At 48.9% G+C, this 18,446-nt stretch overlaps 1 protein-coding gene across 1 annotated transcript in view; it reads left to right on the top strand.

Moving 5' to 3' along the window:
* Nucleotides 1-1,507: 1,507 nt before the first annotated feature.
* The window catches only part of ZSWIM5 (zinc finger SWIM-type containing 5), a 97,492-nt gene continuing 80,553 nt past the window's right edge, over nucleotides 1,508-18,446 (top strand). Inside the window, exon 1 of the mRNA XM_053985352.1 lies at nucleotides 1,508-2,204. Coding sequence (XP_053841327.1) covers nucleotides 1,523-2,204 — 682 coding nt within the window. The 5' untranslated portion in view covers nucleotides 1,508-1,522. The remainder of the gene's footprint in view (nucleotides 2,205-18,446) is intronic.

The raw sequence follows: 18,446 nt of genomic DNA, 5'->3' as shown, positions 1-18,446 counted from the left end.
CACTGCCAGCACTCATTACTTTGAACAAGACCAGCAGCAGCAAGGAACACCTCAGCCTTCAAGGAAAACCTCTTCCTGACCTTCATCGATTAGCTTGTGGCTTACTCTCTAAAATGGAGATCTCTCATTGCAGTAGCTCTGCCTGCTCTCACCACCTGCCTGAGACCTGATTCCTTCCCTCCGTGTCCTGTGGAGGAGACCTTGGGCTTGGAGGGATCTTGTGGCAGAGCAAAGGCACATAATTATTTCCTGTTCCCTAATTGCATCGCCCTGTTATTCCAGGAAACGTACTCTTGCTCTGTCAGTAAGAATAAATAGGAGATCTGCAACAAGGGAGTAACCGGTAATGGTTTAGATGTGACTGAACTGCAGATAGGAAGGAATTGGTCTTGGATTCTCAAAGCACTGAAAATAATAGCAAGAAAACTGAACTCGGAGACCTGTGAGCTCTGCCCTTCCTCAGAGGTTTGTCACTTAAATTTAGACGGACACAAAACCAAGAATGTATTTCTGGGGAAAGTCTTGGAATTGTGTCCTGCTGGACACAGCAGCAAAGTGATGGCAGGGTGTAGAGGCCCAGAGAAGTGGACTTCAGTTGCTGCAGCCCTCCCCCAGTCAGCCCCATGCTGTGCTGGTCCCAGGGGTGCTGCCATCACCCTCGGCTGAAAGCAGAGGCTAGTGAGGAGTCAGCTCCCTGGATTTTGGGATGCCAACTCAGGCAGTATGTGCTGAATATATTAATATGTTCCTTTAATGTAATCCCACCTGAGAGCACAAGAGAGCTCCTGGAAGCCAGCAGTACCTGTTTTTTATCTCCTCTCCCAAAGGCCGTGTTTACTAAAGGACCTGGCGATTCCTGTGCCCGAGGACCCTGCTATGATGTGTGGGACGAGCCCTTCACTACAGGCTTTAATAGAAAAAGCAAACCCTGATGCCCGTGGAAGGGCAGGGCACTGCTGTCTGCTCTGCTACTCGATGTAAAGCCGTGGGTGAATTGCGGGTGAGGCTGGGTGTTGATTTGTGGGGTCAGACTGGGCGCCTGAAGCGGCACCGCCGGGCACGCAGCAGGAGCAGTGCCGATCCCGCCGACGCCCCCGGGGAGCGCTGGCCCCTCCAGCGCCGCCGTGCCCCTTTGTCCCGCTGGCCCAGCGCAGGCTCCTGGCGCTCGGATGGCTTCGCCAGCCCCTCACCCACCAGCGCCGTGGGCACCCGCAGCCGCGGGTCCTTCCTCTCCGAGCACGGGGGACACGGCGTCCATTGCGTGTCCCCCTCCCGCCTGGGGACACGGCCAGGAGGACACCGGGCGGTGCCCAGGGCCATGCCCTCAGCGCGGCAGCAGCCGGGCAGGTGCCACAGGCGGCGGTGCCCCGACGGGCGGCGGGGGCGGGCGGGGGGCTGCGGAGCGTCCCGCCCCGGCGGGGCCGGCTCCCGGCCGGCGGGACCACCCCCCCGGTCCCCGCCCTCTCCTCCTCCTCCTCCTCGGCGTCTCTCCTCCCCTCGCCCGGCTCAGTCGGTCGCAGCCATGGCGGAGGGAGGAGAGGGAGAGGAGCTGCTCCGCCCGCCGCTGCCCGCCGGCGCCCCGGGCCCCAAGCGCTTGTGCTCCCGGGCCTGCCCGGCGGGGGGCACCGGGGCCGTGCACCCCCGTCCCGGAGCCGCGGGGGCCGGCTCGGCGGGGCCGGGCGCGGGGGCCAGCGGGGCCGCTCCGGCGCTGCCCGGCTGCTGCCCCGCGGCGGCGGCGGGGCCGGCGGGGGCGGCGGGGCCGGCGGCGGCGGCGGCGGGGCCGGGGGGCGGCGGCGGCGGGGGCGGCGGGACCGGCTGCCTGCTGCAGCCCGAGTCGCTGCTGGACGCGGCGGCCAAGCGGGTGGCGGGGAGCTGGGCCTTCGAGCGGGTGGAGGGCCGCTTCCAGCGCATCCCCGAGCCCGTCCAACGCCGCATCGTCTACTGGAGCTTCCCCCGCAGCGAGCGGCAGATCTGCATGTACTCCAGCTTCCAGCCCGGCCGCGCCGCTGCCGCCGCCTCCCCCGCCAGCGCCGCCGCGGGGGGACCCTCGGCCGCCGCCGCCCCCGCCCCGGCCGGCGAGGAGAGCCCCGCCGCCGGCCCCCCGCCGCCCGCCGCCCCCGCCGCGCCGCAGGGCGAGGGGCTGCCCTTCCGCCGCGGCATCCGCCTGCTGGAGACCGGCGCGGTGGACAACGTGCTGCAAGTCGGTGAGTGCCGGGACGGGGCCCCCGGGGGCTCGTCTGTGTCCGTCCCCGTCCCCTCCTCCCCATCCCCTCCTGCACTTAAGCCTTTTGTCTGGCGCGGTTGTGGTTTGACAGGAAAATCCTGCCCCGGGGGCAGGGACTGCCGTGCGCTCCTTCGGGAAGATGCCGGCTTGGGGTTTGAGGGGGTGGGAGGGCGAGGGTGACCTCCTCCCGCCTCGGGGGGTGCGTCTGCCCGGGGGTCACTGGCAGCTGCCTGCAGCTTGGACACCGTCCGTCCAGTCCGAGGGGGAAAATAAAAACCACCCCTCTTTTCCTCCCCCACTCCCCCCCCCCACAAGTGCCCGTCGGGGGGTTGTGTGGAGGGCACACAGCCCTGCCGCCCTCCCCGACCCCTGAGCCGCTGTCCCTCTCACGTCTGAGCACCCCCACCCGCGCTCCCACGGAGGTCCTGTCCTTTCCACCGGGAGATGGGCTTATAAACATAATGCATCTCTCCAACAGCTCCGAGCGTTCCTCTTTGTCCTCTCCATCAGGGGCTTTCCCTGCTTGGAGCATCTCTAGGGCTGGCATCAGCCCCCGCTTTCCTCTTCGCAGCCCCTGCACGGGCACGTCCAGCGGGGCTGGCTCGGGGGGAACGAAGGGAGCGGTGGGGGGTGACAAGTTGGGTGGACCCGCGGGTACCACCGGTGACCTGGCGTGATGCGCCTGTCCGGGACGGAGGCGCACGGCCTTCTCACGCTCGTTCGGTGTCGAAGGGGCCGTGGGAATGACGATGGGAATAATGGCATCGTGTTTTCTCTCCATGGGCAGGTGGCTTTTGTGTGCGCTGGCGGAGGGGGATTGCCGGAGAGGAAATGTTCCTCTTCCCCTATCCTTCTAGCCCCTGTCTCCAGCTGAAATCCGCATATATTTAAAGAGAAACAAATTGGGGTGTTTTACATAGAATAAGCCGCTCCTCGTTGTTATTGGAAGGGATTGAAATGCGCGTTCCCATTAAAATGACATTAGGCGTGAATTTGTTTTGCAAATGCGAAATGTAAATTCGTTTTGTGCCAGGGTATGGCGTGAATGAGTGAAGGGAGGGTGGTTTTTGTTGTAAGGAACGGCTAGTTCGCTCTGTTTATTTAAAGAGCCGTTCTTCCTTTTGGGGAAAAAAAAGCTGCTTAAAAAAATAATAAAAATCCCATTTGGTACAGTTTACATTCAGAAGAGCATTATCAAAACATTTTCCATTTGAGATGTGAGAATAGGAGGCAGCAGAAGAATTCTCCTCCCACCTCTGAGGACATGCAGTGAAAATTCCTGAAGCACAAAAGGTTTTTCTCTGAGGATATGATTATAGCCTTTTTTTTTTGGCGTGAATTAATATTTTGTAAGGGCTGTGTTAAGATGATTAATTATTCTGTTTAAAATACTGTGAGACTCAAAACCAAATTATTTTTTTAGAAGGAGAGGAGTAGCTCTTCAGGAACTTTAAAATTAGGGGGGAGGGAAGATAATAGCTTGCTGAGGGTGATGTTTTAATGACATGCCCACCAAGGTGTGGATGCAGTGAGCTGGTGTGGGAGTGGGAGACAGAAGTGACGGTTGCCTAAACCTAGGACTGGTTCAGTACAAAGGAATTTTCTTCTAAAATCAGTTTTTAAAATTATTTGTCTTTGGAACATAGCTTTGAGCCTTTATCCAGGTCTGTGAAGGATGTAGGTGAGCACTGGGGTCAGGTGCATGCAGGACACGAAGCAGAGCAGTCCCATCCCAAAGTGACTGCCAGTGCTGGTATCCATCATCCCATCTGCCCCGTCTCCCTGCATTTTCTGCTGCTGCTCTTGGCGAGCCAGAGAACAGAGAGGATGGTCCTGGCTCTGGTGTTTCATGTCCCTCCTGACAAGTCTAAGCTTTGAAACCAGAGCTTGCGCTCATTGTCCTCCGAGCCGTCAGCTTTTTAGATGAAGCAGCATGTTCTGGAAGCGCTCGCTGCAGAGTTGGTGGGTGATTTATCTCCTGTTTTCACAGCCCGAAAGGGGCGTGCAGGATGCTCGCCATGGGAATTTGCCTTTGGAGCTGGCAGTGGGAAGGTTTGGGTCTTGGCTGTAGTGTGGCTTCTCTTCACATGGCAGTGGGTGGGTGACGTGGGGTCAGACACCTCTGTTTTTGTCCCAGGAGCAGCCACGTCACAGCACTGCCTTGCAGCCCTGAGCTGGAGGAGGAAAATTTACATCAAACAAAAGGCTGTGAAGGGCTGTGTGTTTATAGACTGGAGGCAAGGCTGAGATGTCCTCCGCCAACTTTCCACATCCATCCTGTGGATGCCTCTGGAAGGTGAGGTGGAAGAGCTCCAGCCACCAGAGACACAAACACTTTGTGGCTGTGTATGTTTGCAATTAAGATAGGAACTTGGGAACCATTATGTCTTGGGAAAAAATAAAACTCCAGCCCTGGCTTCCTTGATGCTCTCCAGCACTAAATCAAAACTACTGTTCCCCTCTAAGGATCCCTTTAACGGACACCACCGGCTCCCAGTGCCATGACCTGAGGTTTGCACAGTTGAGATTTGCTGTTAATAAAAATCAGATGTTTATACAGTTGTGTTTCTGACTCAGACCTGTGGAAAAAAAATAGGGACAGTACAGATGTGAAATTCCTTCTCTGTGTGGTTGGAAAAATCCTTTTGAAAAATTGACAGACAAAATCCAGGAGGAATGACCTTCTGGCAATGGAGGATGGTGTGGAGGGGCAAAGGTTGTGCTTATGGGCACAAAGTGCTTCAAGCTCTGGCTCCTTCGTGCTTATAAAGCTGGCAGGTCTGAAAAAACATATATGCCACATTATCAACCAATAATTCCTTCATGCTTAGTAAAACTTAAACGAGGCTTAAACCCTGATCTCACTGGAGTCATTAAATTGATTTTTTTTTTTCCCTGCTCAAAGAAAGATCTTGGATGTTGAACACAGGCATCTTTGTCTTCTTAAAAACTGCTTTATTATTATGTGTACAGATCCCGTCTTTGTGTGTGTGTGGTGTGTGGGTTTTTTTTCTTTTAATTTTTAGACAAATGACAAAAGCATGCAGGAAAGGAATGCAGAAATGCCAGGCTTAATATAAAGCATGCAACTGCACTGCATGCCGGGAATCCTAAAGGATACAAAACCTTTAACGACAGCGGTTAATTTTTAACAAGTTCACTTGCATAAATATTTATGAACAAAAGTTTTTACGCTATTATCTCTTGGGTTTTTGGAGAGAGAAAAGACCTTTGGTGGATTTTGACAGCAAGCTGTGATCTGGCAGAACAAATTCATGTTTCTCGCCTGTGCTCCCCAGTATGGTATAATATGGTTTGCCCTCGAGTGGTCTTGGGTGCTGATGGGTGGGCAAGTGCGGGCAAGTGTCCTGGGTAGTTTTAGGGGAGAATTCTGCTTTTTCATTGGTTTTACAATGACTTACGAGAGGAAGCATCGAGCTTTGAGTTGTTCTTTGGATTGTAACCAGCCGCTTAGGAACCTACACAGTATGTGCTCCTTACCCACAGATAAGCCTTTGTGCCCCGATGGGAAGGTATGCGGTCCAGCCATAAGTACATAGGCAGAATTTACTTTTGCTGTTAGAATAACAATGAAGCAGGGCTTTAAAATGCTCTGGCTTTGTAAACACTTGGAGGGAGCCTGTTTCTTTCAAACCTGCAATTAATTCTGGATATTTTATCCAATGCTTTGCAGGTCAGTTATGAGTACCATCCCATGTTTCCTAGTCTGGTGTCTATGCTGGACATGTAGGTGCTGGGCATTTTTTAACCTTGCTTCAACAGCCTTCTGACTGGGCAGAGGTTAAGCAAGACCTGATACCTGTAAATGATATCTGTAAATGCATTTTAATTGGAGGAGTTCAGATTTGGAAGCTTTTCATTGCACTTCAGTTTTCAGCTTGTGTTGGTTTATGTTTGTAATGATGCCTATTGAAATGTAGCTTCAGAGGTAAAAATACCAATGAGTTCCAATGTGGTTGAAACCACTTCTAGGTTTTTTTTCCAAACTATTTTTAGGTTTTAAGCTTCTTTTTTTCTTCTCCCCTAAAAATGCTCACTTTTAGGCGAGCGTTTGGTTTCCTGCCCCTGTGACGTGGTATGGAGCAGAGTATAAATTTATATCCAGTGGTGTGTTGCTTTATAGAGCTGTTTATTTTGGGGAAAACACTTTGATGGGGCTCTCTAGGGCGAATTGTGGTTGCCTTTGTTTTGTGTAAAGATTGGTCTCCTCCTGGGTCTGGGTTTAAAGCTGTATCCGGCAGGAGCAGGTTTGGAAGGAATGCCATGGGATGTGAAAGTTTTTTTCAGGTTAAATCCTGGTGTCCTGGGTGTCTGAGTGCTGCTAAGGGAGTTACATTTTTCTATATCCTTTTCATTTTTGTATGGGATGCTTGTTGTGCAACATGTATCCAATTTGCTAATTAATTTTTACTTTGTTTTTCTTTATGGGTAGATTACTTGATCCTACCCTATGTATTAAAATACTTTAAACCACATAAAAGGAACTGGCAGAGGTTCATTAGCCCTATCATGATGGAAACTCTTGTACATTTTAAATATACATTAAACTCTTTAGGTTTCTAATTATCTTTTTCTTAACATACAATTAAAACAAAGTAGTATTAAGCATTAGAGCTTATGATCTGTTTATTGCTGCTCCCTCATAGGTGAGGTATTTCTTGAGCCTGTTCTGGACTCTATAATAGGAACTGAAAAAGAAGATGATGAAAACCACCAGAATTTCTTGCTGGTAGTGCAGGGAGAGCTGGGATGACAGCTGGAATTTTAACCTTTTATTTTAAGCAGATTTATTTATTGGCTTTTGCATCTTTTTCAAAGAGTATAAACAGATCCTCTGAGGCTGGGATGTCTTTTGAACTAGGTGGTTAATTAAATGATACTAACTTAGAGGCCAGAGCTCTGAAAAATAAAGCACAAGAAATAAAATATTTAGTGTTGGCTTTAAGAATAAATAGGTTTGAAACATGTTTCAGTGTATGAGTCCTAGTTTCTAGCTTGAGCTGGCAATAGGAGTTTGTTCTCAGCTCACCTGTGCTTTATAAAGCTTAGTCTTCAGCTTCCAAGTTGCGTGTCATTCACAGCAGATTTTAATTTTGCTCACATCTAGGGAGAATATTTTAGGAAATATTTAACTGTGCTAAAACTGCAATAACATAAACCACATGTGCCTGCTTGCTTTGTTTTTGAAGCTTTGTGTGAGGGAATGTGCTTTGCTGTTATTTGACGCTTGCTTTGATGTTAGATGTTTTATGATTAGTCCCCCAAACCTCAGATAGGGCTTTTGGAAAACTTAAATGAGCTTGTCTATCTGATAGCACTGTAAAGTCACATTCAGTTGTGAATTGTCTGGTGGTGTGTCAGCTTTTAATTTTCTTTGTAAAGAAAAAAAGTTTAAAAAAAATAATCTTGGTAGTATTAGGATGGAAGAGTTTGTGGGCTTATGTATTTCCTTGGCATATACTGGAACATCGCCCTGGAGGAGGACCTGGTCCACGGGGGAGATGGAGTCCTTGGTGGTTCTGGGGTTATGTCCTGTTCCCCTTTCCCAGTGGGAGACCTGCTCCCCTTTGGGGTTAGCTCAGATGAATAGCATGGCCAACCTTGTGCTTGCATTTATTTTTCAGGGGTTTTGCATTTAGGTGACATGGACAGCTTTGTGTTTGGTAGTGATGTTGGTTTTCCCCTGCTGCTCTTGAGGCTGGAGTAACTCATGTGGGTGAGGAGCTGGGCATGGTTTTTTGGGGGAGCAGCAGCATCTCTTCACCCTCTCAAGGTGGGCAGGCTTGGGGATTTTCAGTGTGAGGCCGAGGCTTGTTGCTGCATGGTGCAACTTTGTGTGTGAAGTGAGTGAATTTTTTTCTGGAGCTGGGGGGTTGTGGGGGTTGCTGGGGGGTTAAGCTGTTTCTCCCAGGCGTGTGAGGCTTTGACTTTGTTCTTCTGGCCACTCTCTGAGGAACCAAACTCGTGTAGCATCCTGGGTGAGGTGGTAGGGAAGGATCCTTTGCTTTTCACAGGGTTTGTTTCTGCTGGTAGGGCAGTGGAAGATACCTGAATAGGTGGGTACTGGGATGGCCTCCTGGCTTTGCTCAGCAGGAGTCAGGTGGTGGTTGAACCTGCTTCTCTATCAATCTCTCCATCTGTGGCTGGTGCCAGTGACTTTATTTTGCAAGTAGGTGGAGGTGTGGAATATCTTGAGGGTGTTAAAATGAACTTGTGGTGTGTTCTGCTGTATGTTTGATGCTGTCTTGAACAGGTTGTGTCATGGCATTGTCATAGTCCTGGTCTTCTGGGGATGAAAGGAGGGGAGGAAAGTGACTTCTCTGGGTAACTGGTTCCTACCTCTGCTGAGCCTTCGCTTTTTCTGGCATCAGCATCAATAGAAATTGATCTGTTTTCCGATGAAAACAAAAAGTCAAAGACACCAAACCTTGGCTGTGCTAATAAGTGCAATAGGACAAATCTAGCATCTGGAGCCAGGATGTGGGATGGCAGTGGGGAGCTCTCCCTGTCTGCCCACAGAGCTGCCAAGGTCCTGGAGATGCTGTCCTCCACGCTCATGAGAGAAAAAAATGAGCCCATTTCATTTTTCACCTGTATTCACAAGGGTTTGATGTATGGGCTTGACCCCCAAGTTCTTTTGTGTTATTACAACAGGAGTTGGGAAAGGTCCTGATAACATCTCAGAGAGACACAGGTCCTTCACAATCCCTTCTTGGGGAATGTGAGTAGAAAAGCATCATCATGGTTTTAAAATAAAATGTCCCAGAAATAAAATGCAATTTTTCAAAGGTTTTTTTCTTTTAATCCTGATGTTTAAATATGAATAGATTCCACTTGGTTGGCATGGTGGGTGTGTTTTATGAAATGCTGAGGATTCACCTGTGCACAACACCACCACCACGTTTCTCTCAAAATGGATTTTCTAGTGCTGCGTTTTAAGAGCATTTGCTTTTTTGTCTCAAGCTTACGGCTTAGGATTTTGTGCAGGATTGAGGTTAGTCCTTGTAAAATGGTGCATTTAAAGTAATGCGCAAATTAATAAAACCCTGGGCTTTTACGTGTTGCATTGTAGGTGCGTGTTGCCAGGGATTTTTCTTTTTTTTTTTTTTTTTTTTTCTCATTAAAAACAAAGACATGAATGTGCTTAGAAAGCAGATCTGCTGGGATGCCAGCTTGGAAGGGTTGCATGCGGATATATTGGTCCAGCTTGTTGTCTGCAAATGTCCTGCTGCTGTCGCCCCGGGTTAAAATGGGGCAGGGGGGGTCTGTGTCCCCCTTGCTGATGCCCATAATGAGCTGCCTGCACCTTCGCCACCCAGCTCGTTTGACCGGGGCCGCTAATCATTATTGAGCTTTGCTCAGCAGGATGCAGCGTGGTATCTGCCTGGCTGCTGTCCTTGCACCTGGAGACGGTGCCCGTGTCCCCGCAGCTGCTGGAGTGGGGGGGATTCCCCGTGGGAACGCCAGAGGCTTGGTGTCTGGGACCTTGGCAAGGTCCAGGCAGGCTGTTCCCCCATTCTGGATGCTGACCAGTAGCCCTGGCCTCTGTCCTTTGACTGATACCAGCATGTGGGTGACTGCTTTGGGACACAAGTCACAGGCATTCCTTGTTACTGGTGCTGTGTGGTGTTTAAAGGCTGGGGTGGCAGGAGATGTTTTGTGCTGCGCCTTGTGTGGTTGCCTTGATGAAGATGAGTGCCCTGTCAAAGAAGTGGCAAAGCAGCAAATGGTTCCTGAGATAAATAAAATTTCCATTAATGAACTACAGTGGTTTTGGATGCCAAATTAAAAGAAGTGTGTCTGGGGGATGAAAAATAAATGCATTTTCTGTCTCACTCGCTAATTCTCATCTCTTTTGATTTTCTTTATTATCATCAGAAAGACATTTCTAATTTTTTTTTAAAGCCAGTTGTGTTTATTTTGGTAACAGTTCATTGGCTGCTCTGTGTACAGAAGCTTTCTCTTGAAAGTACTAAAACTATATTAAAAGTGCTTTTGGCTGTCATCTTTTATTTTGCTTCTCCTTCGTTCTTTTCCCAAAGCTGGATCGTTGCTATATCAAATGCTCTGAAACTGTCTGGTAGCGTTTTCCCTGCGGTGCTCCGTATAAACTGGAAATAAAAAGGGAAGAAATTGTAGGATTTGGATTTCTGCAGCTTTTTCCCCCCTCTGTGTGTGTGTCCCATTGAAGTCTGAGCAGCTGTCTCCATCCGCACAGCCCGCTGATGGCATGCACAGATCTGTTTCTTGTGATTAAAAGGAGAAATAATACCCCAGTGTTCAGAGAGAGGTTGGGGGCTGAGTGAGCACCCAGGGAGCAGCAGGTCTTTCCTCCTGCTTGCCCCTGCCTGCTTGGCCCCGTGGCCAAGGGAGCTGGAGCCCCTGTGCCTGTCCCTGCAGCCTTGTGGCTTTGTATCCCAGCGAAGGAAGCATCCCATGCCGTTGGTGGTGGGCTGTCCTGCTGCAGCATCTCCACCCCGGGGTGGGCTCCTGCATCCTGCACCGGCGACCTGCAGAGGCCCCGTGGTTTTTATTCTGTTCTGAGGCTGTAGAAACATTTCTGCGGCGGTGCTGCAGCCGCTCACTACCGGCGTGCTTTGAAAAATGCCCAGCAAGTGTCAAGCATCTGTCTGTGAAGGGGGAGGAAATCCCCCCCCGTTATTATTTTCTCCCGATTGTCCTCGCTTGGTGTGGCTTTGGCTATTATTGGTTTGTAAAATAGAACTATATATGACCTTTTATCTTACAAGAAATAGGTTAAGCCATTTTTAAAGAAAGTGGTGGAGTCAGCAGTGCTGCTAAGGAGCTGCTTTCGCATGGTTGATAGGCTGTGAAGCCGCTCAATGGACTTTGGTTTCAGAGACAATATCTGTTTAAATTAATCTTTGTCAGATACATGCCACTGCAGACAATTCAAATTCCATTTGCTTTCTGATCTCATAACAAAAAAGCACCTTACACTGGTTCTTTTATCGGAAAATTAACTTTTGTCTGTGTGTCCTGGAAACAGGGGTGGCATAAAATCTAGTTAAAAGGCTCTGTTATAGGAGGATTCTGTTTCTTTGTACAAGGCAGACTTTTTTTTCCCCCTTCTTTCCCCTGTGTGCATTTAAAAAGAAGACGAGTGTTTGAGATAGATTAAGGAGAATGCCAGCAGATGGACCGATTCTGTTGTTGCTGCTGGCAACCATCTAAGCAGCCATTTTGAACAATGCTGATACTGGGGTACTGATAACACAAAGATGAGGATGGGATAAATATCCAGCTAGTCCCTTTCTCCCCGCCTGCTCCTCCTCCCTCCCTTTCACGCCGCTGCTGCAGCCTTGTTATTAGAGAACCCGATTGTTTCCAGAGAAATGCTTCATCCTCTTAGCTCGGCTGGTGGATGTCTAGCGTTGCTTATCTCCTTGATTTTCCTCATGGTTGGTGGAGATGCTGGCAGATCAGCTTCTCCCAGGAGTGCCCACAGCATTGGTCGTAAGCGGAATGGGTTGTACTTTTGGGTGTTTTGCAGTAGCAATGCTCTTTTCCCTGCCCCAGTAAAGCATGGGGTGGTTAGTCCTTCCCTTATAAGTGGAGACAGTTTCCTTCCATCCTTGTGCACATTTTATGTGCTTAATTACAAAGTGGGGGGCATGAGATTGAGATCTCCTTTATGCCAAAGCAATTAGGAAGGGGCAATGATTGCAAATTGAGAGCATCCCCATTGCCTGGTCTCCCTATCCCATTCTCCCACTTTGGCATTGTCTTGCTCTTGGGTATCTGGGTCATGTTCATCTCCTGGACCTGCTGCTCTTGGAGTTTCTTAAGGTCAGTACCAGTTGGATACTTTGGCCTGTTGGATTTTTGACACTGGAATTGGTGGCCTTCTATTTCTCTGTCTGGTTTCCCAACTCCAAGGAAATAACCCTTTAACTGATGAAGAAAACCCAACCAAGCTTCATCTTTTCCTAGCAAACAACAAAAAAGGTTGGTTTGTGGCTTGCAGCTGGGCCAGGATGAGCACGGGGCTGTTCTGGGGAACCTACTGGACTTTGCCCTGGGTTCGGTGTGGTGTAGCATGAACCTGAATGTGGGATCTGGAGAGTAGTCAGGGGATGGTGTGTAGCCTTTAAATGTTCCTGGAGCTTAAGGTGGGCAGCAATAAGCTGGTGTGTTCCTCTTGCCTTGTACAAGTCTGCAGACCATGGGCTGAAACTTTCATCCATTGACATTGCAGCACCTCTTTGAACTTTGAGTGAGGCAATGCTCTAACTGCAGCTTTTGGTCCAATTAAACTTCTTTGGGGTTAAAAAATGTAGAGATAAGTCTCAAATCTGTATAGAACACAATCATGGAACATATATCTAATTATACACAGTAGATGGAACTTTGCTGTAAAGAAGCAGATGTAAGGATTAAAAAAAGGAGCTGGGCAGGCATTTTATGGTTTCCCTTTTTAATTTGTCCCTTGTGTCTGGTATGTTTGAGGCAAAAGTTAGTTTTTTTTTTTTTTTCCTGTTGGAAAGTATCTTTTCTGTATTCAGTCTCCCCTTTTCCAAGCCTGCCTTATTTGATCTGTAAGATGTGGACTTGCCATATTTGAGGTACTTGCTAAAACAAGAAGCATCTGGCCTGAAAGTAGAAAAATCAGGCTGTAAATTCTACTTGGAAATCTTGTAATGGTGTGTTGGGAAGTTGCTGAGGTCAGCTGAGCTCTCTTAAAGACTTGGACTGAGAAGCTGAGGGTCTCACTAGGTTGTCTTTGAGGTTAGCTGGCATCACTGACAGATGCTTTTAGTGCACTCAAAAGGCTCCAGTCCCTGTGCTGTCCCTGTCACCTCCTTTTGTAGCTTCTGCCATATTGCTTCACCTTGATTGGCCTCCTGTTGCATTAGGAGATGACTCCTGGAGACTGGAAAATGGATGAGGGAAGTGCCTGTTTTAAGCATATCTCTTCTAGGAAAGGTAATGAGTGGGACAATGGAGTGTGCTCTTCTCTCCCTTTGGCTCCTGATGAGGTTAGACCTCAAAAGCTTTGGCAAGTTTTGGTGGAGAAGAACTGCAGCCAGTGTGTGACAAAGTTCATGATGGTGAACTTGGTTGGCTTCTAGTGTGCTGCTTCTGCTCACTTGCTGCCTCTGTGGAAAATATTACTCACCAGCAGCAGGCACAAAGCAAGTGCTTGTGAGGATGACCAAGAATGAGCAGTTGGGTTTTTAGAGTACTTTAAGCTATGCCCTCTGAAATGGGGCAGAGTGGAGCTTAACCCTGTTCTTTCCCTGAGCCCCTGGATGACATGGAGCCCTTTGTAGAGCTCTCTTCATCTCCTCCTTCTCTTGACTCAGTCTGCTTTAGCTTCAAGGGACCCATCCCACTACATAACATTCAGGTTCTTTGGCTAACCCTCCCCAGGAGTGCTTGATAGCAGCCAGCTTTTTTGAGATTGAGTATGTTCAGTGGTTTATGAGGCTGCTGATTTCATCCTGACCATGTTGTTGGGGGCATATGGAAAGAGCGAGTATCTTCATCTGCATCACTGTCCACTTTGAGTCACAGTTCTCATGCAACTCAAGCATCCATTATCTCTAAAATTCATTGCAGTGACATGGTTTGAAAGGTTCCCGTGCGCTGTGCTTTGCTTAAGCTGGAAGTTTTTTTGCCAGTAGCTCACAGTGGGCTGCCTTCCCTGTGGGGTATCTCAGAGGCAAAAGGGAACTGGAGGTGTTTTACAACTGGTGCTGTACTTGCTGGGAAAGGGTGCAGAATGATGAAATTTTGCTCTGTTACCTTTCTGTCTGTGTTATGATAAAAATTTGCTGTGACTTAGGCTCTGAAAAATCATAAAAACTTAGTAAAACTAGACAAGATAAAGATGAATGCTTAGTTGTTTCTAAACTAGTTGTTTCTAGTCATGGCTCAGCTTCTCAACTTTCCCTATAGAAAAGAGGCATGTGGAAGGATGACTTAATGGGGATTGATGAACAATGCATTCCCTGTATCTGAAGGAGGCACAGGGCACTGTGATGTTTTCCCTTGCCTGCCTGGTTTTTGGCTTGTTTCTGGTGGTTCCCAGCTGAGCCCAGAGCCTGTGGTGCAAACACTGTAGGAAGGCCTGATGCCCAAGAGGTTTTTTTCCCCCACCCATTCCCACACCCACATAGAGGTAGGCCACACCAAGTTTCCTGGACTGAGGTTTGATGAACCATTAACCTAAAAATGCCCTGAGTAGGAAGAAAATGTTTCCAAGGCCTAAAAATCTTGCAATGCTTCTGAAGTGGGAATGGGAGCTGTGGTTTGCCTAAGCAACTTTTTGTGCTCCTGGCTCTGCTGTGAGCTGGCTGTGCTTTGTTGGGTGCAAGGGTATGTTTGGGATCTTGCTGAGATGGGAAGGCACCCCTCCAGGGCTGGGTCAGCCAGAGGGGCTGCCTTCCAAGCAGATGTCGTTTTGGCGTGAGGCTCAGCAGGTTTAAGACAGGATGTCCCTTTACTCCACAGAGCTGAAAGTATTGAAATAAGTAACAGGCTGGGAATGTCTGAATCCAGTTATGAATTCCTGGGGAGGAGGATTTGGCAATGGCAGGATGTCTTGTGGGCAGGCTCTGCATTGGGGGTGGGGAGCACACCTCGCTGTCCCATGGGCTCTGCTGGGAGCCGAGTGCTGGCAGGGCAGCTTGACTGCACGAGCCCCTTCCCCTTCAGGACAGTGCCAGGTCCAGTTCCACTGCTGAAGGAGACCACTGCCCTCCTCGTCCATCGCTTCTTCTGTTGTTCAGTGAGGGGAGAAGCACCTCACTGGAAAGGTGGGGGCTGTGGTGTCAGCCAGACATGGCTGTGCGGGACTGCGGTTGTTCAGCCGTGGCTGTGGTGTGGTGGCACAGTGAAATAGGGGTGTGGTGGCTCTGGAGGTGGCCCAGAGGATGACCTGGTGGCTGCAGTGTGTGTGAAACTGGAAGATGAGGCTGCCCAGGGAGGTGGGCACAGGGACACACAGGTGGGGGATTGATTTTACTCTAGAGCTGTGTTAGTGGCTGGGACTTGGAGCCTGTCTGTCATTGAGTCCCAGTGGTCACATTCCTGAGGGCTTTCCTAGAGCTGCCTCAACAGCACGGGTGACGCTGCAGCTCAGGAAGGAGCTGTGACAGCAGGATCCTGACCCTATTTTCATAAATAGTAACAGCATCTCTAAAGGCTTCGAGGGCTTGGTTGGGAAGGGAATGGCTGGGTTCCCCTGTGTCTGGCAGTGGTCAGCAGCAGATGCTTGGGGAGGAGATTAAGAAGCAAGGCTGGAGCAGAGGGATGCTTCCCTGGTGAGAGCAGTCTCTCCAGCCAAAGGGCTGCCCTGGCCCTCGGCTGCAATGTGGATGCAGAAGGAGATGGTTTGTGACAGGAGCCCTGGCCCCACATCTCCTGAAGCACTGGGATTATCCCTGAGTCTCCTTAGGGCATAGCATCCCTGCTGTGGGGGTCAGGATGGCCCTCCCTGGCAGGGACTGCTGGCACTGCTCTGGGAGGCAACAGTGATGCAGCACTGGTGGGGCTAAAGAGGCTTTTGGAGAGACCAGCACTTCTTCACCCCACTTCAATGACATCCTGGATCTGCAGGCTGAGGTTTGGGAGAGGAAGCAAAGGTATTAAGAGCTGTGAATTTAACAGGGTGTGAGGAATATGTAGTAAAAAAAACATGCAGCAGCACCAGTCTCTATTCTTTTCCTTTCTTATTGCAATCTTCTAGATGGTTTGACTTTGCTAAATATTTTAGCACTTCTCTAATTGTAGGACAAGCTAAATTCCCTGTGCTAGTATTTCAATAGGGTTAGCGGTCTGGAGGCAGCTGCAGCTCTCTGAAGAGCTGCCTCATCTCAGGCTGGCTGCTGTGTGTGACTGGCCCTCTCTGAGATGCCCAAGGTTATCCACTGAGGAATAGTCCCTAGTGTAGGGATATTGGCTGGAAAGAAGCAGAGCTCTTCAGCCTACTGGTTGCAGCTTTTTAGCGTGTGGCTTGTTTGCTGTGAGTTGCAGTGGAATTTGTAGACTGCTATGGAAGATGCATCCAGAGGATGTCCCGTGGACCGCTTTGGATGGAAGAGCTGCTGCTCAGTAGCTCCTGACACCAAGTCTGTGAGATCTCTTTGCCTTGTGGGTTTTGGGCAGCATTACTGTATTTGGAACATGCAGCTGCTGTCAGGAGGTTGGGTGAAAGATTTTCCTTGGAGCTCAGGAGAAAATGTTTATTCTTTAAAAGGGTAACTTGGGGTGAGAGAGAAAGAAAGAGAAGCAGCCTAATCTTGCAATTTAAATATATTTAAAGATTTCTTCTGTTTAAGTTTGCTTCCTAGCCTTGATCAGAAGGAAATGCTGTTAGCTACAGAGTGGAATAAATCGAGGGCACCCTTATCTGTGCAAGATAAATTACTATTGTTTAGGAAAGACACTCCAGGGATTGAAGAATTTAATTAAATACACAGGGATTATGAATATGCATGTAAATTAGACAATCTAGATATGACATGGCTACAACTGCAGGGAATTGTTCAAACTTAAAAGTGTAATCATTCTTTTTATCGGGATGTGGGGATGGGTAACAAATGAGAAGATTCCCTTTCCCATTTACCTCTGCCTTGGCCGGTCTCAGGTCATTAAGCAGTGGGAATTACCCGTCGCGGATCAGCCCCTCCACAAGCCTGCAGAGATGATGCACTGGAGCCTTTCTCCACCCTAATGAGCCGCTGCAGGAGCTGAGGGAGAAATGGGGGTTGTAGTGAGGGGCTGCCACTGCCATGACCCAGATAAGGGGTTTGGGAGGGTGGGGGATGTGATTTGTCTTCTGCTGAGGCAGGGGAGGAGAGTGCTGTGGGCAGGGTGCGTGCTGCAGGCTTGCTGCTGGCTCTCCTGGTACCTCCCCCGGAAAGAAGGATGCTCTCCAAAGGCATGGAAACATACATACGGTGGTTTCAGAGTGTCTTCCTAAAAATCAAGGGTCTAGGGAGTGCAAATATTGGTCAGCTTTTCTGCCTTTTTCTGGTGGTTTTATAGGGGTGCCCCGCTCCAGTGTGATCACTACTGTCTAGAAAGCAGTATGGGAATCATAAAATTGTTTTTTAGAGACTAAGATCAGTGTGAACAAGAGAGGCAAGATTGAAATATTTCTTAAAAGTCAAGACACCTGAGGAATTTACAATGAAATGTGGGAATGTGCTCGTGCTGCCCTCCCTGCCAGGTCTGAGCTCTTTGCAGCATCCTGCTGATTTGCTGAGCCAAGGCAGGTTCTTCAAAGGACATTAACTGCAGTATATGGTGCTGCCTTGAATGTGTTTAATTTGCAACTCTTAGAGGTGACATCTAATAACAATGCAGGGAAATATTTTTCTTTTTTTTCCCCTGTGTCTCCTTTGTTTGACTTCACCTCCATCCACTTGGTTTCATTGTTCTGCTAAAATCAGATTTCTCTCTAGTTTGAGTCCAGGACCTGCAGGTGAAGAAATAAATTGCTACAAGCCCCCCAACCTGTGAATTATTTGTAATTTTTAAAATAGGCAGTGAAATGTGGACATGATCTGACTTTGAACTAGACTTGTTTTTAAAAAGAAATAATAGAGAGGCTGGATCTTGACTAGCTGCTTTCCCTCACCTTTCAGTTTTTTTGCTTTTCAGTTGGCCAGGGCCGGATGAGATGGATCTGTTCTGATGGCAGGTCCCCATGGAGACCCCCACGAGCCAGGGGCAGGAGCAGAGCTGAGCCCATGGATGGCTTCCTTGGGGACCTGGGGGGTGATCTCTAGGGCCAGACCTAGGTCTGCTCTGGGTCATCCCTCCACGGGTGGAGCACCAGCTTCTCTCACCTCCTCCACCCCCATCGAATTGAGGGCTTATGGTAATCAGGAGCTCAGCCCTGTCCCGTTCGAGCCACGTGGGAACAATTCCTATTTATCACTTTGAAAAGTGGTTGGTTTTCCAACCCTTGGCTCATGGGTTCTGATTAAAAAGCAACAAAGAAAGAAGCCCCCACATCTGACAACATGAAATATTTAAAGCCTCCACACTGCATGTTTTTTCAAAAACCTTCGAAGACCTGCTTTTTATTTTTGTCAAGGAAAAATATAACAGGAGAATATTTGTATGGGTGCACAAGTGCATAGAGAGATTTGAACCTTTGTAGTAAAGTATTTCTAATAAAAATTTAATGTCCTCAAGACAGTGTTATGGCAGCTCATTACTACTA

This window comes from Vidua macroura, chromosome 9 (assembly GCF_024509145.1).
Source record: "Vidua macroura isolate BioBank_ID:100142 chromosome 9, ASM2450914v1, whole genome shotgun sequence".
Lineage (NCBI taxonomy): Eukaryota > Metazoa > Chordata > Aves > Passeriformes > Viduidae > Vidua > Vidua macroura.
This window is presented reverse-complemented; position numbering and strand designations above follow the sequence as displayed.